This window comes from Plecotus auritus (genome assembly GCF_963455305.1).
Source record: "Plecotus auritus genome assembly, chromosome: 7".
Classification (NCBI taxonomy): domain Eukaryota; kingdom Metazoa; phylum Chordata; class Mammalia; order Chiroptera; family Vespertilionidae; genus Plecotus; species Plecotus auritus.
The window spans coordinates 68,613,318-68,640,325 of NC_137774.1; the positions used below are offsets into that span (position 1 = coordinate 68,613,318).

Here is a 27,008-nt window from a genome sequence, read left to right on the forward strand (position 1 = left end):
CTGTGGAAACTGACCCGTCGAAGAGAAAAGTCATCTAGATAATGAAATTTGGAGGTTTCCCATCAAAATAGCTGGCCCCTGCCTGCTCACTTTTCACGGAAGCCCGCTCAGTGACAGCCTCTTCTCCTCCCCACCCTCCAAACACTGAAAACCAGGGCTTTGGGGCAGCATTTTAATGCTTTGCCCAACATTTGAGGAAAGCTGTAGTGCGAATGTAAGAAAAACAAACAAACTTAGGAAATAGAAACAAAGTGAGGAACAGAAGAAAACTTTTTTAAAAAAGAATTCTCAGGGAGAGAGAGAAGAGAGGAGACTGCATCCATGAAACCATAGCAAGAGGCTATAGAGAAGGGACCTGCAGAAAATAAAGAAGAGCTCTTGGAAATAACAGAAATATGACTATTGCAATAAAAGATTTAGTGGAAGGGAAGATAACAAGATTAAATTGAAAAAAAATTTTCAGAAAGAACAGAAACTCAAATGGGAAATAGGAGAGCTAAGTTGAAAATAAGAGGCTGAATCTAAAAGGTTTAATTAATTAACATCCACACTACAGGGGCTCCAGAGAGGGAGGGAGTATGTGCAGGGGACTAGAGCAGAGGAGAGGATAAGAAATGACACTAGAAATTCTTCCAGATCTAAAGGACAAAGGTTCTAAGACCTACCTGGGTCCTCCAGACTTCTCTGGGGCCAGCAGCCGCCCGACCTGGGGCCCGGGCCACGGGCCTAACCGACTACCATGAGCTCCGTGTCAAACCAGCAGTTTGCAGGTGGATGCGGCCGGGCAGTGGAGGAGCCGCAGCTGCTGCTGCTGCTGCTGCACGGAGCCGGCATCTGTAAGTGGTTCAACGTGCGCATGGGGTTCGGCTTCCTGTCCATGACCGCCCGCGCAGGGGTCACACTCGACCTACCCGTGGATGTTTTTGTGCACCAGAGTAAACTGCACATGGAGGGCTTTTGGAGCCTGAAGGATGGTGAAGCAGTGAAGTTCACCTTTAAGAAGTCCACCAAGAGCCTGGGATCTATCCAAGTCACTGGCCCTGGTGGGGTATTCTGTATTGGGAGTGAGAGGCGGCCAAAAAGGAAGAACATGCAGAAGCGCAGATCAAAGGGAGACAGGTGCTACAACTGTGGAGGTCTAGACCATCATGCCAAGGAATGCAAGCTCCCACCCCAGCCCAAGAAGTGCCACTTCTGCCAAAGCATCAGCCATATGGTGGCCTCCTGTCCACTGAAGGCCCAGCAGGCCCCCAGCTCACAGGAAAAGCCAGTCTACTTTCGGGATGAATAAGAAGAGAGCCATAGCCCTGCCCTGCACCCAGATGCCCAGAATTGAGCCACAGTGGGTGCCAGGGGCTATGCTTTTGTGATCAGAAAGTTTCAAGGAGCAGGCACCAATCGGCAGATCAGAGAAAGTGGGGACAGGGTGGGTAGGGGGCAGCAGGCACTGCCATGTATCTCTGTCCAGGTTCCACAGCATCACCCCCTCTTCCCTCTTGGTAGTGGGGGAGGGGTGAGGCAAAGGAACTCCAACTACACTCGATCCAAATGCATGTGAGGGCTTTGGGGGAACTCCCTCCCTACATGCTTTATTTGAGTCTCCACCCCCAAAATCTCCAGCTTTTGAAAGTGGCCTGGATAGGAAAGTTGTTTTCCTTTTAAAGAAGGATATGTAATAATAATATTTCCCCTGCCAAAGTGAAAAGATTAACATGAGACCAGAACCCAGACCACAAACAACTGCATTCTATGGGAGGGAATCTCTCAGGGGTATGGCAGGGTTTTCCCACATCTTGTCTCCTCGTAACCCACTCTTGGGATAGGGTGCTGAGAATTGTGTCAAGCAATGGGTTGTGACAATAGGCAAAAGGGATGGTTGGGGAACAGCTGTAGACCTGCTGCTCCTAAGCTCACTCCCACCCCATTTCTGGACCAATACAATTTTATTTGGTCCCTTGGATAACTGCACCTTGGGTCCCACTTTCTCCAGGATGCAACTGCACTAGCTGTGTGCGAATGACGTATCTTGTGCATTTAGACTTTTTTTCCCCATAATATAAATATTCTGGGTTTGTATTTTTGTGTATTTTAATCTACAGCCCTCATTCTTGCACTGTGTTCTCGGGTACATGAGCAATCTCAGGGATAAGTGGGCAGGAGCTCCGGGTCTGCAAAGCAGGAATACTTTGTTTTATCATCAGGGAGAACACCTATTTGGAGTGTATAGTCTATTGAACTATCTCATTTTTGCCAATTAGAGCTGGCTTTTCTGCCATAGTATCCTCTTGAAACCCCTCCACCTTCAATGTTTTGTGGAAGACTAGATTTTAATGGGGTAGCCTCATTACTTGATCTCCTACTAGAAGATTGGAAATTGATCTGAACAGGAATCAGTGGTTGGTGCAAAGGTTGGGAGAGGTTGGGCTAGGTGAAAGGCACAGAGGGGAAGCCAACATTAGATGCAGGTTGTCTATATATGCGTAACCAAGGATTCCTGTCCCATACCTGTAATCCCAGGGGTTTGGGACTCACATTACATACCAGATCCATCCCTACCTGGACTGGGCTAGGCCTACCAGGCACAACAAGGTGTATGTGTGTGTTGATAAAAAGAGCTTTTAAGAACACTAGCTCTCTACCCATCTTGAGCTGCCCAGGGATGGATATATGAAGCAATGACTACATTCCTTAACCTTTAAAAATTCTTCGCTTTCTCTCTTTGACTTCCAGAGAGACCATAAGCAATGGCTTCTTTGTGGTACTCAGAGCCAGTGTCCTTGCCTGCTGCAGCAATGATTAGTGTCCTAGTATCTAAAGGAGAAAAGCGGGTTTTGTTAACATGCTGTGAGATCACTGAAAACCTACCTCACTGTGTTGAAACGAGGCAAATGCAATAGAATGCATTGGGTGATGTGTGTCTGATTCTGGGTTCTTGTTCCCCCAATTGCTGCCCCCTCTAGTTATTGTGTTTGTCTGGGCTTTGTAGGACTTCACAGTAGCTGATTTGGTGATTGCTAGGTGGCCTAGTCTGTGTAAATGTGTTGGTCTTTCTTCATGTTCTTTTGGGGTTTTATTGTTTACAAACTTCTTTTTTTGTATTGAGAAAAATAGCCAAAGCACCTTTTAACAAAGGTTCTGCGCCAGGCAAAAAGAATCTGAAACATAAGCTTGGGAACACCTCTTCTTGAAGCAGGTGTCTTGAACAATCCTTTCTTTTGCTTTCTCTTCCCCTATTTCCTACTTTGGACCAGATCTTCTGTCCTTAAAATTTGACTCTGACCCTCTTCTATCCACACCCCAAAAAGCCCATTTACCCACATGCATACACATTTAATGTGTGGGGTGTCACCCCATCTCTTAAATGATTTGTGCAAAAATCCTGAAGAAGTTAATATTCCATCCCTTCTTCCCAGTATCCTGAATGAAGACCATTCCTTGATATGTGATTCATGCCAAACATTCAGATTGCTATGTTTTAATTTCTAATCCTAGGGTAGAGAGCAGCAATGAGGAACTTTTATGCAGGTGCAAAAAACTTATGTCAAAGTAACCACAAGATTGTTTAATAGGAGACGGACAAATGTAACTCCATGTTTACAGCTAGAAACCAAAGCTTTGTGTGAAATCTTGAATTTATGGGGTGGGAGGGAGGGAGAGTAGGAAAGCATGTACCTGTCTGTTCTTTCCCTGATTCCTTCTCATTTCTAAACTGCAGGGGACTGAGCGCCCTTGGGCTTTGGTGACCTCCATCACTGGGGACTATTTATTTGATGGTTGATTTTGCTGTGCCGGGTATCATTTTGTAAAACACATGCTGACTTTTCCCCTTCCTCTCTTTTCCCTGGGAAAATAAAATGAATGAATAAAGACTTAAAAAAAATATTAAAAAAAAAAAAAAGACCTACCCGGTACCTAGCATAATGAGTGGAAAGAGCCCTGCACAAAGACCCAGTCCCCGAGATTCGGAAATCGGGATAAACAGGCTTCAGGGAGGAGAGATCCCACTGCCCAATAGTAACTGACGCTGGAAGGCCCTTGGAGCAAGGCCATCAATATTCTGAAGGAAACAGACGTTCAATATACAATTTATTGTTCAGCTTTGCCATTAACCAGGTGTGTGAATAAGGACGTTTTCATGATGCAGATCTGAAACACTGCGTCTCCCATCTCCCATGTTCTCAGGAAGCTTCAGGAGGATGTACATCAAATGATCGGCTAAGCCAGTGGTCGGCAAACTGCGGCTCATGAGCCACATGCGGCTCGCGAGCCGCGGTTTGCCGCTCTGTTGACTAATGAGTTTGCTGACCACTGACCTAGACTCTCGATTCCAATAATTACAGGCTGTTGTTGTTCCTTGTGATTAAGCCCCTATCCAGTGGTCGGCAAACTCATTAGTCAACAGAGTGGCAAATTGCGGCTCGCGAGCTGCATGTGGCTCGTGAGCCGCAGTTTGCCAACCACTGGGCTAAGCCGAGAGGCAGGAAAACATGGGTCCAGGAAATGACGAAGGGAAATCACCAAGACAGGCTCTGAGAGCAGCCTGTCCTGATGGTCCCAGGAGGGATGGCAGTCATGCAAAGTCCATGCCTTGTGTGTGTGAATGTGTCTCGTGGAAGTTGTACTTTGTCGGAGTCTGAGCATGAATTTAATGGTAGGTACATAGAAAACCAAGTGAATGGGGGGGGAAGTTATTAACCCCAAGGAAAACCAAAAGATGTATAAGAACAAAAAGCTGAGGGCCTGTGTGCTTGTCTTTGTCAGCACAGAAAGTGCCCTGTGGAGGGAGACCGGCTTTGTAACCACAGCTCAGGAGATGTGCTCTCAGTGAGGACAGACAGGGGCACTTAGCTCTGCCTGTAGGAGGTAGGCATTCGTATTTGTTGAGTGGCTGTGAAATACCAGTCTGAGGGAACTCCGTCTCTTCCTTCATTTCCTCAGTTAGTAGAATCTCTGCCCACCCTCTCTGGTGTCCCTGTGTCTGAGAAGTCTTGTGGAGAAGGTGGTAGCACAGAAATGTTTTCATACAACAAGTGTATAAGCAGGAAGGCGGGCCTGGGAGATAGGGAAGCCCCTCTAAAGCATACCTCATTGCTGAGTAAACGTGAGACTGATTGAATGACTAGAATTCCTTGGGAGTGTGCGGCATTGGCAGGAAACTGGGGGATACTGCTGGGCCCCGTGGCAGGGCAGAAAAGACTCCAAGAACCGAAAGGGTTGCTGGGACTTAACTGTTAGAGAAGCCCCCAGCATTTGACTTGGAGGTATGATTATCTAAATGCTTAAAATAGTTCATCGTTTTTACTTTCTGGCCTGTTGGAAGAAAGGCATTAAAAATAAACACGAGAAATTTTATTTTTAATGTAAATAGAAGCTCAGAAGGAAATACTGTTAAAGAACCTCTCTTGCTGTGCAGGCAGCCATGGAACAAAGCAAAGTTTCTTCCAGGCTAAAGGTCCGTGGTCTAGAATTCCTGTTCTGTCCTTTCCTGTTGGGGCAGTGGCCTCTCTACACTTCAATTTTCTCCTCATGATTATCTGGGGATAATAATACAGCTTTCCAGAATACTGCGGGTCTTCCAGGAGACAGTGTACACAGAGCAGGGCCCACCGCTGGTAGCCCGTGGGTCATGTTCAGCAATGTATTCTGTTGGGCTCATAGTGTTTGTTTTAATTGAATTAGTTTCTGGCATTTAAAAATCAGAAATTTCACCTAAAAATCAGCCTTTCAGCTTCTCTGCAAAAATAAAACTAGGCAACATTGAACTGCATTCCTTTAATAGCAGTTGGCAAGGCAAGGCAGAGAGGTGCGCCCCCTTTCTCTGGGGCCCGCCTCTCCCATTTAGCACAGGCACCCTGCTTCCACTACGGAACCCACAACTGTCTTCATTCTGGTATGTCACCCGCCTGACCTTGAAGGTATGTCCATACTCAGGGCCTGTCGCACAGTGAGGGTCCTTGTTACCTTGAGGTCTAGTGCTGGGAAGATGAGCCTTCCGAGCAGGAGGGTCCAGCATGGCTCAGCACAGCCTGAGTACCAAGGAAAGTGGTGGCTTCAGCTCTTTACTCGGGATTAAGAGGACAGGCACCCAAGACAGCGACATTCAGAATTTCCAGATTGCCCCACATGCACAGTGAGTCCATTCGGACTATTCAGGAGGCTCATCTCATTCCCATGGGGATTTTGTTACCCCCACCCCCTCTGCTGCTTGGGCTCACCATCAGTGGTCCCCTCACATTGGTAGTGAGCTCCCTGAGGGTAGTGGCCACGCCTCCCATACTTTCTGTCCTTAATGCCTATGCAGTGTCTGCTTGGAACAGAGTAGGTGCTAAGTAATGTTTAGCTAATTTAATTTAATTAGGTGCCACTTCAGTTACTTTCTTGCGCAGGAGACAAGGGATGAATGCAGTGTTAGTTTTTCATTGCCTTCCCAGTTGGCAAAATTAACATAAAACCTTCCCTCTAAGGCATTATGGAGTAGACAAGACTTAAATAATAAAGAAAGATGATGTATTACTTCATGTAAATTCACAGGTGTGCCTGGATATATATGAGTTGTTTCCAAAAGCCTATAGACAAAGAGCTTGAACTTAGGCATATTTCAAATGCATTACAGAAAGCTACAGTGATCTGTTTTGCAAAAAACAAAAAAACCTTGGTAATGAAAACAGTCAACCTGAACTGATCTGTTTTGTAAATTTGGATTCTTTTCTTCAAGTGTTTACCAGTTATTCTGTGTTTATTAAATTGTGCCGAGAAAAGGAGGGAAGAGAAATAGAACTTGGTAATCCCTCAGAAAAGGGTCCCAGTTGGAAGCAGTTGATGGAAGTGGAGCTGCCTGGGGCTGCTGCCTGAGGCATTCCTTAGAGCAGGTTTTCCAGGTTCAGTGACTGGCAGTGAGCTTTGCAAAGGGTGAGGGTGGGTCTGCTTATGATGTGGGCTTTTCCCACAACTGTTACCCCGAGATCCTTAAAAGAATAAAAATCAAGTTCAACAAGATTTTCAGAAAACAAGATGAATATAAAAAATTAGTTGTATTTCTATGCACTGGTAAACTGGTAAACCCAGAAATGAAATTAAGAAAGCAATAGCATTACAGAGAATAAAATACTTAAGAAGAAATTTAACAAAAGAAGTACAAAATGAAAGCTATTAAACATTGTTGGTGGAAATTTAAGATCTAAGTAAGTGGAAAAACACTCCATATTCATGGATTAGAAAACTACATTGAGATGGCAATACTCCCCAAACTGGTCTGAAGATTGTCAAAGTAAATGTCCAAACCTGTAGGAATTTTTATGCGTTTATTTGAGCCAAACTGACAACAGCTGCTGAGAAGCAGAATCTCAAGGTATCAACGAAAGAAACACTCAGACCTGTAGAGAATTTTTGCCAGTTTAATTGAGCCAAACTGTCAACAATTGCTTGGAACCAAAATCTCAATGGATTGAGATAATGCTCCAAAGAATGGCAGTTTTGCACCTTATTTTATACACTGGAGGCCCAGTGCACAACATCTGTGCACTGGCAAGGAGGGGATCCCTAAGCCTGGCCTGCGCCCTCTCGCAGTCCAGGACCCCTAAGCAGACGTCCCCCAAGGGGTCCTCAGCACTGCTGCTGCCACCGCCACTGTGCTCGCCAGCCGTGAGCTCGGCTTCTGGCTGAGCGGCGCTCTCCTGTGGGAGCTCACTGACCACCAGGGGGCAGCTCCTGCATTGAGCATCTGCCCCCTGGTGGTCAGTGCGCATCATAGCGACCCTTCGTTCCACTGTTTGGTTGATTTGCATATTAGGGTTTTATTACATAGGATTACAATCAAAGAAGGAGGCCTAAGGGGGTTACATGAAATTCACTGATGATAGATTAGAGAGACTGGAGAAAGTGGGAAATCTCTGGGAGTAAATAAAAAGTAAAAGGAATAAGGGAAAAAACAGTAAAAGGAATAAACACAGTTCTTTTACATAGGTGGATACAGGATAGTTAACAATTAGCATGATAACAGTGAGGGAATTTGTGGTCTCTGCCCTGGTGCAGTGGTTATGCTTTGAGAGGTCTGGAAAAAAGGAAATTACTTTGATATTTCAAGGCATGTTATCAGGTATGTTAGCAAAAAAAGACTATATAGGCCTAGTTAAGGTAAAGATTGACTATTTTAAAAAGTATATTTTTATTGATTTCAGAGAGGAAGGGAGAAGGAGAGAGAGATAGAAACATAAATGATGACAGAAAATCACTGATTGGCTGCCTCTTGCACGCCCCCCTACTGGGGATTGAGCTCACAACCCTGCATGTGCCCTTGACTGAAATAGAACCTGGGACACTTCATTCTGCAGGCCGACACTCTATCCCCTGAGCCAAACCAGCTAGGGCAAGATTGACTTTTGTTAGGGAAAAATACTAGCCTAAGTCATGACTACCCGCGATGTTTTAGTTTTAATTTCAGACCATCCTATATGGTTACTTCAGGTCTCTGAGTTTGTAAGGCTGCCATGCAGGCCTCCCCTGAGCTTGTCAGGTTTAATATGTGGCCCCTTTTTCATTCACAAGATTCAATGCAGTTCCTATAAGAATCCAGCTGACTTCTCTATAGAAATGGACAAGCTAATTCTAAAATTATTGTAGAATTGCAAGGGACCCAGAAAGCTAACACGATTCTGGAAAAGAAGAATCAAGTAGGAGGACCCACACTTCCCAATTTCAAAATATATACAAAGCAACAGTAAGCAAGACAGCATAGTATTGACACAAGGATAGACAGAGATCAATGGAATAGAATTGAGAGTCCAGAAATAAACCCACACCTCCGTGGTCAACTAATTTTCAAGAAGAGTGCCAAGACCATTGAATGGAGAAAAGCCAGTCACAACCAGCCATTACTATATAATTCCCTTTATGGGAAAGTGCAGTATAGGGCAGCCTTGGGCAAACTACGGCCCGCGGGCCGGATCCGACTGTTCTATCCAGTTCTCTTGCTCTCCCCTCCGCTCCTTTACTTTGAATTTATATTAGTTCACACAAACACTCCATCCATGCTTTTGTTCCGGCCCTCTGGTCCAGTTTAAGAACCCATTGTGGCCCTCGAGTCAAAAAGTTTGCCCACCCCTGGTATAGGGAATCGAGAAATATATTAGTAGGTACTTAGTACTTAGGGTTAGGGCAGTAGCTAAAGGGTTTGAGGTGATGAAGATGCTCTAAAATTGACTGGTGACAGGTGCACATACTTGTGAACATACTAAGTAACCACTGACTTGTACACTTTAAATGGGTGAGTTACATACTCGAAACCTTTATGATCTTATTAACCAGTATCATCGCAACAAACTTAATTTTAAATAATAGGTGAATTGTATGGTATATGAATTATATCTTGATAAAGCTATTAAAAGTCAAAATAAAACCAAGAAACACATAATAGGGTACAGCAAATTAAATTAATTAAAATGACAAAAGGAGACATTTAAAATATTATAGTTAAAGTATATAAGCTAAGAAAAGAGGAATGAGCCATATTAAGGAGGATTAAATGCAATAAAATAAATATAAATGTTTAAAAGAGCTTTGAAACCAGAAATCTAGAATTTAAAAAATGAAGGTTAGTTACACAAAAGGATAAACAGAAAGAATAGAAAAAGATTGGAGGAAAATTTAAAGCCTAGAATATTAATGGTGCTGGGGAAAACAGTTAAAAATAGCATGAAATCTTTAATTAAAAGTGACAAAGTTGATTAAAGGACACTGGCTAAAAAATGAGTAATTGCTATCATTAATAATTAAGATAAATAATCTATATGTATAAAAGGCTAAGTGCCACTGTCCGACCGACTGGTACATATGACATGCACTGGCAATCCTGTCTAATAAAAGAGTAATGTGCAAATTAACTATCACTCTGCTACACCCACAAGCCACGCCCATCAGCCAATCAGGAGCAAGTATGCAAATTAACCCAACCAAGATGGCTGCGGCCACAGAGAGAACAGGAGGGAGGCTTGGGTTTCCCTGGTGATGGAGGAAGCCAAGCTTTCCGCACACCCTGGCCGGCCCAGGCCTCTGCTTAAGGCTACAAAGTTTCAATTATAAATAAATAAATCCCAACAAAAATGGCGGCAGCCACGGAGCTGGAGAGAGCAGGAGGCTTGGGTTGCCCCCATCGATGGAGGAAGCCAAGCTCCCGCAGCCCTGGCCTGCTTTGGCCTCCGCTTAAGGCTACAAAGTTTCAATTATAGAAGATAAATAAATCCCAACAGAAATGGCTGCTGCCACGGAGCGAGCACAAGGCTTGGCTCCGCTCCAGGCTACAAAGTTTCAATTATAGAAGATAAATAATTTCCAGATACCAGGGCCTCTGCTTGGGTCGCTGGGTGGCATGGCCGGCCTGCAAACCACCACAGGCCCCTCACCCAGGCCGCCCCACGCCCCAAGGGAACCCCCACCCTGATCCGGGACACCCTTCAGGGCAAACCAGCTGGCCTCCACCCATGCACCAGGCCTCTATCCTATCTAATAAAAGAGTAATACGCAGATTGACCATCACTCCAACACACAAGATGGCTGCCTCCATGTGGACACAAGATGGCCACCACAAGATGGCCAGCAGGGGAGGGTAGTTGGGAGGGACCAGGCCTGCAAGGGAGGGCAGTTGTGGGCCATCGGGCCAGCAGGTGAGGGCAGTTGGGAGGGACCAGGCCTACAAGGAGGGCAGTTTGGGGAGACCAAGCCTGCAGGGGAGGGCAGTTAGGGGTGACCAGGCCGGCAGAGGAGGGAAGTTAGGGGCAAACAGGCTGGCAGGGGAGCAGTTAGACATGGATCAGGCTGGCAGGGGAGTGGTTAGGGGTGATCAGGCTGGCAGGCAGAAGTGGTTAGGGGCAATCAGGAAGGCAGGCAGGCGAGCAGTTGGGAGCCAGCAGTCCTGGATTGTGAGAGGGATGTCTGACTGCCCATTTAGACCCGATTCTACTGGGATCGGTCCTAAAAGGGCACTCAGACATCCCTCGAGGGGTCCCAGATTGGAGAGGGTGCAGGCTGGGCTGAGGGATACCACCCTCCCCCCCCCCCCCCCGCACAAATTTCATGCACCGGGCCTCTAGTTTAAAAATAAACATTGACACGCGCATGCACGATACATATAAAGCTCTCCCTGGTGCCAATCTAGACAGAGTAGGAATATTCCTACCTGAACCCGTTTTCGGACATGGTTAATTATATATGTTGCTTTCTCTCGAGTTCAAAGAGCGTGTGACATTACAGTTAAAGTTGTAAATAACTTCATCACAAGGGAAATTAGTCAAGCACTCTGAAGGTGTTTTTACTCTTAATATGGTATACAGGGAGATATTAGAATAAATTTAATCAATTTATCAGTCATTGTTTTTATCAATGTTGTTTTTATATCATGTTTTTGTTGTTTTTATGTCATGTTTTTGTTGTTTTTATATCATGTCTGTGTTGTTGTTATGTTGTTATTGTTTATTTATTAATCAATTTATATATTTTCATATACATTTTACTAATTTTCTTTCATCTCTGACACTTATAGAAAAAGTGCAAACAGCGATATTAAAATATTTCTTCTAATTCATTTCCTTTCAATGTGCACAGATCCGTGTACCAGGCCACTAGTATAACAATAAGATTTTTAAAAACCACCACTTTCCCAAATAGGGCTGTCTTTCCCACCTCTATGCCTTTGCTGGTGTCTTTCCTTCTGCCTGGGATGATTGTCTTCTGCCTAGACAATTCTCTTGTATCCTTTAATAGCCCACCCAAATGTCAGCCTCTCCCCTGCCCCTGCCAGCCCCATCCTGCCTCTTTCTCATTTGCCAGCCCAGTGCATGCTGACAGTAAAGCCCTGAGCACTCTGCAGCTTGTTTCTCAGTGGTCAGAGGGCCAGCTCACATGCTCAGCACTTCCATGCACTTACCATGCAGTCCTTACCCCAGGTTAGTCTAAACCTGCTGTTAGAATTATCCCCACTGCATAGATGAGGAACCTGAGGCTCAGAGAAGTTAGCAGCTTACCTAGGATAGAACCAGAACTCAACCCTGTCCTGTGCTCCCCGGCCTCTGACTCAGATGCAACCCTTTGCAGAGGCAGGGACCCTGTCTCATTTATCTCTATATGTTCTGGGCCCAACACAAAGTAAATGCCGTGAAAATGAATTAAAGGCCCCACACAGTCTCCTGACATTTTCAGCCTGGGTGATTAGATATGACTCTTGGTCCTCAAAAGCTGTGTTTTTCTAAGGTTGTAATAATTATAATAGCAATGGTAAAAGTACAATCAAGCACTGCTTATTGAACATTGCTTGTATGCCAGATGCTGTCCTGAGTACTCTGAGAAAGATACTATTCTTCTTTTTTTTTTTTTTAAATAAATCTTTATTCAGATTATTACAATTATTTCTCCTTTTTCCCCCCATAGCTCCCCTCCACCCAGTTCCCACCCCACCTTCTGCCCTTACCTCCCCGCCACTGTCCTCATCCATAGGTGTATGATTTTTGTCCAGTCTCTTCATGAACCCCCCATACCCCTTTCCCCCTGAGAATTATCAGTCCACTCCCTTTCTATGCCCCTGATTCTATTATATTCACCAGTTTATTCTGTTCCTCAGGTTTTTAATTCACTTGATTTTTAGGTTCACTTGTTGAGAGATATGTATTTGTTGTTCATAATTTTTATCTTTACCTTTTTTTTCTTCTTCCTCTTCTTAAAGAATACCTTTCAGCATTTCATATAATACTGGTTTGGTGGTGATGAACTCCTTCAGCTTTTTCATATCTGTGAAGCTCTTTATCTGCCCTTCAATTCTGAATGATAGCTTTGCTGGGTAGAGTAATCTTGGTTGTAGGTTCTTGCTATTCATCACATTGAAAATTTCTTGCCACTCCCATCTGGCCTGCATAGTTTCTGTTGAGAAGTCAGCTGACAGTCGTATGGGTGCTCCCTTGTAGGTAACTAACTGTTTTTCTCTTGCTGCTTTTAATATTCTTTCTTTGTCTTTTGCTCTTGGCATTTTAATTATGATGTGTCTTGGTGTGGTCCTCTTTGGATTCCTTTTGTTTGGGGCTCTGTGCGCTTCCTGGACTTGTAAGTCTATTTCTTTCACCAGGTGGGGGAAGTTTTCTGTCATTATTTCTTCAAATAGGTTTTCAGTATCTTGCTCTCTCTCTTCTTCTGGCACCCCCATAATTCTGATGTTGGTACGCTTGAAGTTGTCCCAGAGACTTCTTACATTATCTTCAACTTTTTGGATTTTTTTTTTTTTGCTTTTTGCTTTTTCGGTTGAGTTTTTTTTGCTTCTTTGTATTTCAATTCTTTGACTTGATTTTTGTGTTCCTCTTGTCTGTTTTGGGGTCTCTGTATAATATTTTTTATTTCAGTCAGTGTATGTTTAATTTCTAGTTGGTCCTTTTTCATATCTTCGAGGGTCTCGTTATATTTATCGGCCTTTTCTAGGATATTCTTAAAAAGCCTTATAACTGTGGTTTTGAATTCTATATCCAGTCGTTTGTTTTCCTCCATTTCTTTCGTTTGTGATCTGATTCTTTGACGCCGCATTTTCACTGCTTCCCTGAGTTGGTAAGGTAGATTTGTGTGCTAGGTTTCCAATACAGCCCAGTGGGTCTGCCTCCCCAGTTAACCTGAGGTGGACACTCTTAGTGCACCCCTTTGTGGACTGTGTGTACAGCCTTGTTGTAATTAAGTCTTTATTGTTGTTGGTATCACTGGGAAGAATTGACCTCCAGGCCAGTTGGCTGTAAGGATCAGCTGTGTCTATGCTGGGAGAAGTTCGGTGCTGGAGACAGCCTTATAGGATTAGACTTGCCAAATTGCAATAGCCTCTGTGCTCAGCTTGGATGGGGTGGAGTCTCAGTCTTGGCTTCCCGTCAGCCTTGCCCTTGCGCGCACATGCGCGCCTTCAGACCTCTGCCTTCCCGGCTCCCGAGTCTCCGCCCGAGAGTCCAGACTCCCCCCACAAGAGCGTGGGTCCCCAGGGGCTCACCTGGAACTGGGGTTCACTGCAGTCAGAACTGGGGCTCAGTGCAGTCAGGAGCCTCTGACTCCCATCCACTAGGGAAAGCCTGTGGCAACCTCCGCAGCCTTTGTGCACACTGGCACGCGTGCGCTTTCAGTCCTCCGCCTTCCCCGGCTCCCGAGTCTCCGCCCGAGAGTCCAGACTCCCCCCACAAGAGCATGGGTCCCCAGGGGCTCGCCTGGAACTGGGGTCCAGTGCAGTCAGAACTGGGGCTCAGTGCAGTCAGGAGCCTCTGACTCCCATCCACTAGGGAAAGCCTGTGGCAACCTCCGCAGCCTTTGTGAGCACTGGCACGCACGCGCTTTCAGTCCTCCGCCTTCCCCGGCTCCCGAGTCTCCGCCCGAGAGTCCAGACTCCCCCCACAAGAGCGTGGGTCCCCAGGGGCTCGCCTGGAACTGGGGTCCAGTGCAGTCAGAACTGGGGCTCAGTGCAGTCAGGACCCTCTGACTTCCTTCCACTAGGGAAAGCCTGTGGCAACCTCTGCAGCCTTTGTGTGCAGTGGCACGCGCGCACCTTCAGACTTCTGCCTTTCCCAGCTCGAGTCTCCGCCCGAGAGTCCAGACTCCCCCTGTAAGAGCGTGGGTCCCCAGGGGCTCGCCCGGAACTGGGGTTCAGTGTAGTCAGAACTGGGGTTCAGTGCGGTCGGGGGCTTCCTTCCCCCTTCCGCCAGAGAAAGTCAGCCAGGCTCTCAGCCGCCCTTCCTCTCTGCGCGCACAAAGACCCTTTGCCATACCTCCAATTCTCTGTGAGCTTTTCTCTTTCCTTCTAGTTGTAGAATTTTCACTCAGCCAGCTTTCCTGTGGTTCTGGATGGTGTCCGTTCTGTCTTTTAGTTGTAGTTTTGAAATTGTTGCGCGAGGCAGCAGTTTAGGTGTTTACCTATGCCGCCATCTTGGTTTCAGAAAGATACTATTCTTATCCCTTTTTATAGCTGAGTACCCTGAGGCATAGAGAGGTCATTCCACAGTTACACTGCTGGTGAGTGGCAGAGGCAGGTCCACACCAGACAGACTGACTCCAGAGCCCATACTTTTATTTATTTACTAGTGGCCTGATGCGCGAAATTCGTGCAAGAGTAGGCCTTCCTTCCCCTGGCTGCTGGCACCGGCTTCCCTCTGGCACCCGGGACCCGGGCTTCCCTCTGGCCCCGGCTTCATCCGGAAGGATGTCCAGAATGACGTCTGTTCTAATTAGCATATTACCCTTTTATTATTATAGATTTTTTGTTAATCCTCACCCGAGGATATTTTTTCCATTGATTTTTAGAGAAGGTGGATGGGAGGGAGGGGATGGGGGGGTAAGAGAGGGAGAGAGAGAAACAGAAACATTGATGTGAGAGAAACACATTAATTGGTTGCCTCCACACCGTCTCAGTCTGGGGCCAGGGATCAAACCTGCAACACAGGTATGTGCCCTTGACTGGAATCGAGCCCACAACCCTTTGGTGTGTGGGTTGGTGCTCTCACCACTGAGCCACAACTGCCAGGGCAGAGCAGATACTTTTAACTTATTCCATCACCCTGGGGTAGGGCTGCAGTACCCTCCTCCATCGTCTGTGTGCTGCCCTGAAGTCTCTTCTTCCAGCCCCTGGCCAGGCCTCTCTGCAGTTACCCATGGCAGCACCTCAGATTGTCCCCTTGGCTGCTTATCATTCCAGAGTCCAGACTCTCTAAATGACTTCCTAGCACTGACCAGCCTGGACCTGGACCCTGTTCAGGAGTGTGTATGTTTGGGGAGGGAAGGGAGGGATAACACTGAATTTCCTAGTATCTGCCTGGCTCACCAGTGGGACTTCCCCTTGGCTGGTGACTCTTCAGGAGGAGGGCTGTCCTGGTGCTCCTTGTTCCCTGCACCCACTAACAGGTAGCGACTCTTCCAGGGATTGCTGGTTACTGAGATGGAGAGAGAGGCTGTGTTCACCTTGCCTGGGTGTGCTGGCCAGGGTCTCGCTCTCACCCTTCGGCTTCGGCTTTAGCTGACTTGTGGTCTGGACCAGGCTTCATTAAAAAGATAGTATGAGCTGAAGGGATTTTGATCATGAAAACTGAAATGCTGAGTCTGATAAAACTGGAACTGTGGGAAAGCTATAAAGTGCCAGTGAAACTGATTCCAAGTGGCCTGGACATGAAGCACAGACTGCACTTGGCCCGTCCCCTGCCGGCCTTCTCTCTGACTGTTCTCCCCCACCCCATCGGGCTCGACACTCATTAGCCCTAGTTACAGACGAGACGCTTGAGGCTGAGGGAGGGCAACCAGCCTGCCCAGGTTCACACACCAGCTCTGGCAGGAGAGTCCAGATTCTTCTGTTGTTGTTAATCCTCACTGAGGATATTTTTCCATTGATTTTTAGAGAGTGGAAGGGAGGGGGAGAGACAGAGAGAGAGAGAGAGAAACACTGATGTGAGAGACACATCGATTGGTTGCCTCCCACACATGCCCCGACCAGGGCCTCAGATCGAGCCTGCAATTGAGTTATGTGCCCTTGACTGGAATCGAACCCGCAACCCTTTGGTCCACAGGCCGACATTCTATCCACTGAGTCAAACTGGCTGGGGCAAAAGTCCAGATTCTTAACCACTGTGCACGCTGCCTCTCTAACAAGCTTTTCCAAGTATGATGAGTATGAAACGGCATGGGGAATGTGAAGTGTCTCCAAGGACAGTATGTTGAGACATACTAGATACACACAGCTTGCGTCTCCGAGTCTGGTGGCCACGGAAGAATGTGAGTGCAGTTGGGACTCGCAGCAGAGAAGTCGGCTATGATCTGTGAAGTCTGGAATGGGCAGGGCTGCAGACCCACGGGCCCAAACCTCACCACAGCCATCTGGACGAGTCACGCTGGGCCTTCTGGAAGCACAACAAACTCACCAAGGCCCAGTGGGATGCTTGAGACCACCCTCCACTCAGGGTGTACTGGAGACTCGCCTCCCCTGAGTCGCATGCTCCTTGACAGTCCTCGGGCTCCCAGTGCCCATTGTGATTATAGGGAACAGCTCAGTCCTTGTGTGTCACCTCCCCACAGCCCGGCCAACAGCCTGCCTATCCATGGGCCTTCCTGAACCTCAGGCGCAAGACCAGAGCAGGAGCGAGTTTCCACATTATCTTCGGGAGCCAGGCCACTACCTTAGGCCATGGGGCTTTTCTACCTGGCAGGAAGGCACCAACTATCTTTACAAATACTACCTCTGCCACTCCATAGCTCCATTGCTTCGAGCAGGTCACTTACCCTCTGTGCCTCGGCTTTCACATCTGTACAATGGGGCTTACAGGGGCCCGCCAACCTCGGATTGTGAGATTCGCTAGGTTCCTTCTTGTAACACAGTGCCTAGCCCACAGCAATGCTGGGTGTTCTGGTTGAATGATTACTGTGTGCCAGTCTCTGTACAGACGTTATCTGGGGTCATCCTAACACTAACCTGTGAAGCAGAGAACCTTGTCATCTCATTTTACTGAGTGGAAAACAAATCTATGCTAAGTCACTTTCCAAAGTCACAGAAATGAGAGATTGTAGAGCTGAGATTGACCCACATCTCCCTGGTCCTGAAGCCCATCTGTCCCCACACTCCTGGCCATCCATCCATCTGGCTTTCAGCAGAGGAGGCAGCTGTGCGTTTGGAGAGGCTCTGGGGGATTGGCATTGGTGGCAGTGCTGTGAGAGCAGAGGGTGAGAAGTCGCCGCCTTGATGCGGAGTAGAGGCCTTGGAGGCTAGGAGGTTTCTTTGTCACCCTCGGGGTCCGTGAGCATATACTAGTAGCAATGTTTCCCTCTTCCAAATGTGTCTATTGGGAAGGCTGTTCCGTGTATCTTCTTGGCTAACGAGCCCCTTAAGGAAGTTGAAAAGGGGTGGGAAAAGAAATGCTGGGCTGTAGCTGAGTGTGCCAGGTTGCTCCGCTAGGTGCTGCATCGGGTCACGTTCACGCAGACGCCACTGTCCCTGGCCCAGGTCACATGGGCGCCTGTCACTTAGGGGCTATTTGTCATCCAAGGTTTAGGGCCTGAGCTCCCAGGCAGACTGCCTGGTAAAACCCAGCTCCTCACTTGCTACCGGGTGGGAGTCTTTCTAAGTGTGAACAGGTGGGAGCACCCATCCCAAGGCTGTGGTGAGGACTGGCTCGTGTGACACATGTAGAGATCAGGGTCCAGGACATGACTGACCTTGAGAAATGGTCGGAGTTTGACTGTTAGGAGCAGTAGATTGCTCTGTGAGCACCACCTAGGAGCGAGAGGAGGAGGTGCGCGGGTTGGGACTGGCTCAAGTAGAGGACAGCAGGGAAGACCCAGTGGGGAATGGCTTGGTGGACGGTGTTCTGGTCATGTGTTAGCAGCAGGTTCCTCTGTCCCAAGGGAGGGCCCAATCCGGGTCACCTGGGCCTTCAAATAGTTCTCACCTATGTAGATGGGCCCAGGAGTCCCATGTCCACAGGTTTTTTCTCCTGGTTGCTTAAGGCTCCCATCCAGGCGAGAGAAATGGAGGGAGAAGGCAGGTACCTAGGCAAAGGCAAAGCCGCAGAAAGCAGGAGGGCCTGGGAGGACCCGCCAGGAACAGGGAGCTGGGGCTTGAGGCCTGCGCCGAGGCGTGGCTTCAGGTTTCTCCTGTTAAAAAGCTATGAACTGGGGAGATTCCTGTCACTTTGAGGTGTGGAGGGGAGTCAGCACCAGGCTGCCCCGAGGACTATCAAGGCTGCCATACACCCTCTGGTGGGTCGGCCTCAGCAGACCTTTCTCTGAGAGTAAGATTGACGAGTTCAGGGCCCTGAGATGCTTCCTTGTTTTTGGACTTCACTGTGAGCCACGTGCCCTCTCCCCACCAGGCTCTTCTGACCACGCTCAGCATCGGTCTGCGGCGCTCTGCTGTGGGCATTTCCGTGGCCACAGCTCCTGCACAGGAGGCGCTGGGTCGCAGACCAGCTACAGTGCCACCCTCTGTGGTGGTGCTGAGGATCTGCACCTCAGAGTGCTGGTGAAGCTGGTGGAGAAACTTTCATGTCCCTGCTGCAACAATGACTACAAGCTGAGTGACAAAACAAGAATTTATTATTTCACAATTCTGGAGATCCAAGTCTGAAATGGGTCTCACTGGGCTGAAATCGAGCTATCCATGGGCTCTGGGAGAGTCCATTCCCTGGCCTTTTCCAGTTCCTAGAAGCCACCCGCATTCCTTGGCTCAGGTTCCCTTCCTCCATCTTCAAAGCCAGCAAAGCGTAGCACCTCCAGTCTCACTCTTCTCCTCCTGCCTCCCTCTGACAAGGGTTTTACATTGGACCCATCAGATAATCGAGCGCCGCCACCATCACAGAAGCCTTCATCGTGCCTGCAAGTCCCTTTTGCCACACAGGATAACTTGTTCATAGGTTCCAGGAGTTAGGGCGCGGACATCCTGGACAGGCAGTGTTCTGCCTCCACACTGGCATGTTTCATAGGACACCTCAGTGCAGAATCGTTTCTCCCAGGTTGGGGATCTGCGATCCTGCCTGAGCAACTTGGCCCCCTGTCGCTGGCAAGCTGTTGGATGCTTGGTAAGATCCCTCTGTACCTCAGTTTCTTCATCTGTAAAGGGCCTTCTAGAGTTGTCAGGATCCAATAAGTTAGCACACGTAGAGCGTCAAGACATTTTTGCTTTTCCTCGCGCCTTTATCTTGCTCCAGCCATGGGCACACACTGTCATTTTTCCTGCATTGTGCTTTCAGAATAGGTGCAGTGTGATGGTTTGAAGCCAGCCCAGTGTGTGGAAGCTTCTCCGGGTACCACCACTTAGTCCCCGTCATCCTTCTTTTATGTTATGCATAAAAGCTATTGCTGCACAGAGTGCTGTGTGGGCCTGCTATGGTGGCAGTTTTCACCTCATTTTGAGCTATTGTTCTGGACTAAATTTCTGCATTTAGAATCACTGGGTTAAAGGCTTCCTAAAATGCCCACCCTTTATTGGTAGTGGGTATTGGCTTACTCAGAAAAAGATGGTTTTCATCCTGTCAGCAGTACTGCCTGCATGCCTACTGTGCTCCGGGCACTGCTCTGGGGGCTGGGGCAAGGATGTGAAAAGACAGGCCTGGAGCTGTCTCAAGCAGAGGCTGCTGTTTACTTAGTAGGACTGACAGGCACTTCATTACTCCTCTCATTTGCATTTCTTTGTTCACTAATTAGGTTCAAAACAAAGAACAATTTTATGAAATAAATGTTCAGATCTTGTACCCCAAGATGTGCTGTTTTAAAAGTGTCAAACTCCATGCTGTGCCAGACCTCTCTCTGGGTCTCTCTCTGCTGAAGTCCCCCTCCCCCAGCACGGTTCACTCATTGCTGGAGGCTGTGCCTGTGTTCCCAGGGACCGACGTCATGGTGCGCTGCCTGAAGCTGCTGAAGGAATTTAGACGGAAGATCGAGGATGACCACGACCAGGACGACGATGAGGACGAGGAGGTCATCTCCAAGGCAGTGCCCCCGGTGGACATCGTGTACGAGCGGGACATGCTCACGCAGACCTACGAACTCAGTAAGCCCTGTTCTCACACCTGCTTGTGTGCAGTTCCTGAGCGTTGGAGGCAGAAATGTTTTGCCTGTGTATCAAGAGGGCTTCGTTCTTGAGGCTGTAGCACAGCAGGAAGCACCATGGGTCCCTTGAAGGGTGTAGGCTTTTGGATCAGATTTGAGTTTGAATCCTTGCTCTGCCACTTGTTAGCTCTGACTTCAGCAAGTTCTCCAAGCCTCAGTTCCCTCATCTGCAAAATGGGGATAATACCCATGATAGCATATAATGAGGACTAGGATTAAAACATTTGGTATAGTGCCTGGTATGTAGAAAGCACTAAAAATATTAGCTGTTAGTGTTATTACTCAAAGATTTGAGAGCCACCTACCATCTTCGAGAATTGATCTGGAGTCACTGCAGGCTGAGAATTCCAGTGATAAAGGGAATATGTCACCCCCTCATTCCTTAGCTTTCCTCTGGATTCCCTAAAAGCCATGTAAGACAGCAGTGCCCCATCATAGTAGGTGTGGCTGCCAGTCCGTGTATGGAGGGAACAGAGTAGAAGGTGAGGTGGCTGCCAGAGAGTTGATTCGGCCGCAGGACAAAGACACACTGACAAGTCAGCACAGCATTTTTGGCAGGTTGAGAGGCAGCTTTTATCAGCTGTTCACTTCTCTCAGAATGGGTTCCTCAGAACACAGTTTGGGAAAGGTCACCCTGGACCCTCTTCACTCCACCATTAGCATGTTACTAATTCAGTTTGGGAACACATTTTGGTCACCTCTTTTCATTCTGGCATTTCTTTTTCTACATATACAATACAGCAAACCTCCTTTATCCCGTTTGGCTTTATCTGGTAGCCTAAAGTGTGTGTGAGTCAGGAAATAAAGGGCAAGATACTTCTGAGCAAAGAGCTGTGCCAGGAAGTCTGCCCTGCAGTTCGAGTGTTTTACTTGTAGGGACTTCCTGCCGCCCACCGTGGCTCCTGCTAGGCTCCTTCCTAGGGTTGCCAGCCTCCAGTAGCCCAGCCCATTCAGAAGGGCTTCTTAGAGATACAGTAACGGCACTGGGCGTGGCCATGTAGCAGCAGGAGCCAGCAGACTAGATGGAGCCAGTGCTAAGGCACAGCCACCTGCTCGCCATGTAGACGGGACCACCTAGCATGATCCTTTCCAGAGTCCTGCTGGTTGACAGCTGTGACAGGCCAGTGTAGTACTGGTCCACAACGCCTCTGTGTCCACCGAGAAAGGTTGGGAAAATGCTAAAGTTCTTAATTAAACAGTATTGAGATGCTTTTTAATGGGATTCATTTCATTTATCTAAAAAAGTCCATTCATGGGAAAGAGCTAACTTCCTGCTGCTGGAACTTAGTAGATCAGCAGCTGATCACTTGCCGTTTGCATGGTGAGCATTTAAAAACAGGCGCTTAGCCCTGGCTGGCTTGGCTCGGTGGATAGAGCAGGGGTGGGCAAACTTTTTGACTCGAGGGCCACAATGGGTTCTTAAACTGGACCAGAGGGCCGGAACAAAAGCATGGATGGAGTGTTTGTGTGAACTAATATAAATTCAAAGTAAAGGAGCGGAGGGGAGAGCAAGAGAACTGGATAGAACAGCTGGATCCGGCCCACAGGCCATAGTTTGCCCACAGCTGGGATAGAGTGTCAGCTTGCAGACTGAAGGGTCCTGGGTTCGATTCCGGTCAAGGGCACATTCCTGGGTTGCAGGCTCGATCCCCTCTGGGGTCATGCAGAAGGCATCAGTCGAGGATTCTCTCATTGGTGTTTCTCTCCCTCTCCCTTCCTCCCTGAAATCAATTAAAAATATATTCAAAAGAAAACTGGCGCTTAGTGGTGGTGTTCCGAGTGTTGGAAAGGGAGAGAGGAGGCATTTGTTTTATTCTGTGTGTTGGTTTCACTGCACTGAAATGCCTACTTTAAACAGGTGGGTGGGAATTGACGTGACTGGTGCGGAATGGCTCCTTTGCAGAGGTTGGGTTCAAGTATATTGTTTCACACAGTTGAGCGCAGAGGCACTAAAGGAATTTCCCAGGCTGAAATCCGAGTGGCCATGAATGTGGGAAAGCTGGAAGCAAGAATGCTGTGTCGTCTTCTTCAGAGATTCAAAGCTGTCAAGGTAACATCGTGAGTCCTCCGCGCCATTCACTGTCTGGGTGTGCACAGTGCGATTATGAAGGAGTGTCTCAGCGGGTCAGAAAACAGGACAGGCCTGCTGTCTCCCAAGGCGGCAAATGCTGCCCAGGGCCACATAATGTGGTTTTGTTGGTTTTCACTTCTTAAAAACTGAAGGAGTTGTCAGCATTGGAAAGTCAACAGGAGATGTGGCTGTACCCCCCTTCCGTGTGGGGCACCAGCTGCAGCAACGGAGTCTCCGGCCGCCCCTGCAGATAAAGCAGGTGCCCTCCAGGGCTCTACAGGCCCTCCTGGCCCCCACCCTTTTATGCTATTTGTCTGGCTCCTGGAGGCTGAGCTGGCTAACGAGGCATGTCTGGCGTTCTCCTTTCAGAACTCAGACCTGCTGTCTCAGCCCTTTGTGCCTCACTCTCTTCTTCTGAACTTTTTGGCCACTTTGTTGGAGGGCAGTATTAGAGTCAAGCTAATGATTGCAGGGCACTTGGCACTGTCCATGGCATGTGGTTGGTATATAAAAAATGCTGCTCTTCCTGGCATTTAGGGTCCTGGGAGAGCCCCTCTGCCCTGTCCTAGAAGATAGAGTGCATGTGGATTGGTGATGACCTCATCACCAGTCCTCATGCAGTGGCTGAATGGAGTTGGTGGCCTCCGGGCCCTGACTCGCCAGTCTGTGGTCACAGTTCTAAACCATCGAATTGTACATAGCAAACCCTCACTGCTTACTAACCATTTCTTTGGGGCCTAGTCCTGAGCCAGGCACTGCGGGCAGTGGAAGACCAAGTTAGGGCCTGGCATGAACTGGACTACCTGCAGGTCCCTAGCAAAGCATGTCTCGCAGAGCAGACACACATTCAGGATTGCGATTGAGAAAACTCTCCGACAGGCCTGTGGACGCAGGAGCTGAGGGTGCTGCGGCGGGAGACCTGTGAGGGAGCATGCATAGGCCTGACTGGGGCCGGGGCAGGAGGTGGAGGAGACACAGGCGAATGCAGGCATGATAAGGAAATGGCCACCGCAGGCCCAGGGGCCACCTGAATGCCTGTGTGTGCAAAGCCCTCTTTTGAATGTAACGAAACACATCTCACCTTCCCAGGGATTCATGGAAGACGAGGGGCGGCAGCGGACCACCAAGTACATCTCCTGCGCGTTTGCAGAGGAGAGCGACCTGAGCCGGCAGTACGAAAGGGAGAAGGCGCGGAGCGAGCTGCTGACCACCGTGAGCTTGGCCTCGGTGCCGGAGGAGTCCCTCCCACCTGAAGGAGAGGACACTTTCCTCTCTGAGCTGGACAGCGAGGAGGAGGGCAGCAGCAGCAGCAGCAAAAGGAGAGGCAGAGGGTCACAGGGAGACATGAAATCCTCCTCAAACTCCAGTCTCGGGACCCAGCCTCATCACTCCACCCCCATCAAGGGTACGGTGCTCTCGAGTGGGAGCAGGGGAGCGGGCCGAGTGCGTGCGCCCTCAGTCTGAGCTGCTGCCCATCCCGCCTTGCTCTGGGCTTTTTCAGAATACACCCCATTCAGTTCAGCAGACACTGAGAATGTCCTCAGTGCCGTCCTAGTCCAGGACCTACTGGTGTCACATACATCACGTCATAAGTTTAAAGGAGACGGCTGTACAGTCTGTCTCCTGGCTCCTTGGCAATGCTTTGGTTTGTGTTTTCACTGTTAAAGTGATGGAATCCCATAAGCTCCCTCAGTCCATTCCCTCCAACAGCCTAAGAATCCCTCAGGCTTTTAGTTTAGTTACAGAAGACTTTTTCCTAATGTGTGGAGGGTGGTGCTGGTGACAGATTTGCAAATCAGTTGTCCAGCTACGGGGGCCCCGCCCTGCTTGCTGGGTTCACTGCCCCATCTTAAAACTGAGCTCGTGGATCTTCTAACCTGGGTGTGTCTGGTCTGGCTGCCAAGTGTAAAGGCCCATCTCGCTCTCCCCTTGATTTGGCCGCAGTTCATTCTTTCTGCTCTGCCTCCAGGTGGCTGGAAAGTAAACCTGCACCCGCTGAAGAAGCAGCCGACCTCCTCCCCCGGAGCTGCTGAGGAGAGGGCCTGCCGGGGCTCTGTCGGGGCCGACAGCTTCCTGGACACCAGCAGCTCCTCAGAAGCCACCTCGGCCTTCGGCTCCCACTGCGTGGAGAGTAACAATGGCGACATAGCTGTGATCGAAGAGGTTCGGCTTGACAACCCAAAGGTGAGCACATGTGTGCAATGAGGGTGCATCTTCTCCAGGAAGCAGCCTGTGGCGGGTGGGCGTCAGCCTTGTCAGCTCCGTGCTTAAGGATCACAACAAAAGCAAAGGCCTCAGATGCCGAGTGCTTGGTCCTGCCAGGCCGCAGGCGCTCGTCCACAAACTCCCTGCACACAGCCTTGCCCCACCCACCACACGTCACCTGCACTCATATCTAGAGTTGTTAAATTTCCATCACCTTACACTTCCTACTTAAATTTGTTGCAGAGGGAATGTATATGGCCAATTTAGACGGGTGGTTCTCACTTTGGCCCAATTTTGCAACCCAGGGGACACTTGGCAGTGTCTGGAGATGTTTTTAATTGTCATGAGTGGGGGGGAGAGGGTGCTCCTGGCATCTAGCAGGGAGGGGCCAGAGATGCTGTTACATATCCCAGAATGTGCAGCACAGCCCACAGCAGCGAGTCAGCCAGCCCAAATGTCAGCAGTGCCAGGGCTGAGAAACTGCCTAGACAAAAGGCCAACATCATTACTATAAAAAGAGGTAAACCATAAGATAGATGTAATGAAAATAAAACTATATTGGTACATTTGGGCCAAATATTGTTGTATGTCAGAGGGTTAAGACACAGTACAATCAAACCAATGCTTTTTCATCAGTGTAATTAGATTAAAAGATAAGGGATTCAGTTCAGTCCTTAGCCACCTGAAACTGCCTCAGGTAATGGTGGTGCCTCCTGCACATTAGAAACACAGGGTCAGAGGAGGAGGCTCCCAGCAGAGAACAGACCGGTGATCAGGGCGGCTTTGGATGCTGCCACTGCTGTTTTGTTCAGGCTTCACAACAACCTGTGAGGTCAGTGTCAGCTCTGGTCTGGGAGGAGGACAGTGGGGCTCTAGGAACTGGGTGAGGTGCCTGCCCAGTTCATGACACTGAGGATTAGACCCTGCTGTGTACAGTTTCCACCCCCTCCCTTGCCTCTCCCTTTCTGTATGGAGCCCTGTGCTGTTACTCTCCCAACTGCAGAAGGATTGGGGTGGAGGGTGGGAAAGGCTTTCTGAATTTTGCTAAAACCTTTCGGCCCTTTCCTATGCATTGGATGCCATGCCTCCTCACTGTCGAGTCATGACTGGTATTGTCTCTAACCAAGGAACCTAGGCTTGCATGCAGGTGGATCCCAGCCTGCCTCCTCCTCCTCCCGCTTCTAATCAGGCCCACGCGTCTCCCTCCACGTCCTAGAACTCCTGTTGCTGGCTTCCTCACTCAGCTCTTTCTCTTCCTCTTAGAAATTTGTTCCCAAAGTACTGGCAGGATCTCGTCCTTTCTTATACTTGGTGAGGAGAGGGGCATGACATGGACTACCCGTAGGCCCCTAGCAGAGCCTGTTCTCACGTGGCTCTCCAGCAGCCCCATGCAGGTGGCCATATTTACTCATGTTCTCCAAATGTTTGCTCTGAAATGCAAGAGAGAATAAAGGTCTTTGTGCCACTCCTGGGCTTTCTGCCTGAACAGAAGAGCTGTGCCTCCTGGAGCTCCCGCAGAAGACAGGGCGGGGATCTGTTGTGACACCAACCCTGAGCGGCCTCCTCCAGCACATTCTAGTCCTCCTGAAAGCGCCACTCCAAGCGAGGGGCATCCAGAGAACGAGCCCTGGGCTGCCGTGTGGCGCTGATTTGTGCTAAGTGGTTTGCAAGGAATATGTTAGAGTTGGGATTTCCTTTCACGGTAGGTGCACATTTCGGCTGTATCATATTTGATCTGAGAGAGCTGATGGAGCAAGTTCATTTAGGCTCCTAGAGGACAGAAAGGAGCCGTAAGAGAGAAGTGAGCATTTTGGCAGGGATAAGAGGGAGAAACTGATCTTTTTTCTCCTTCCTCTTTCCCTCACCTCATCCTAATTTCCGTAGGGCAGCCTGCTCTGAGCTCAAGTCAGCCTCTGCTTCTGTCTTTTATTCCCAGAGAGATTTCCCGTGACTTCCTGAACTTGGAGTCAGAAGCCCATGGGGCATAACTTATCCTAGCGCACATTCCCGCTCTGCGACCTGGACCATTACTTCACCTCACTGAGCCCTGGTTTCCTCTTCTGTAAAATAGGAGTTTTTGATGAACAGAAGCTTTATAGAGTGACTGGCATGGAGCTGTGCTCAGCGTCTCAGTTTCTTGGGGAAGGACCCA

The 27,008-nt window shown here is 48.6% G+C and overlaps 1 protein-coding gene and 1 pseudogene across 4 annotated transcripts in view; both read left to right on the forward strand.

Annotated features, from left to right (window-relative positions):
• GTF3C1 (general transcription factor IIIC subunit 1) overlaps positions 1-27,008 on the forward strand; it is a 93,816-nt gene that overhangs the window by 23,443 nt on the left and 43,365 nt on the right. For all 3 annotated transcript variants that reach the window (XM_080682407.1, XM_080682409.1, XM_080682408.1), the window contains exons 7-10: positions 20,354-20,521; positions 22,515-22,630; positions 23,741-24,056; positions 24,621-24,835. In XM_080682407.1, the coding sequence (XP_080538533.1) occupies positions 20,354-20,521; positions 22,515-22,630; positions 23,741-24,056; positions 24,621-24,835 (815 nt within the window). The remainder of the gene's footprint in view (positions 1-20,353; positions 20,522-22,514; positions 22,631-23,740; positions 24,057-24,620; positions 24,836-27,008) is intronic.
• On the forward strand, positions 700-1,336 carry LOC308255241 (protein lin-28 homolog A-like; annotated as a pseudogene). Its single transcript has one exon. The product of its transcript is annotated as a protein lin-28 homolog A-like (transcript).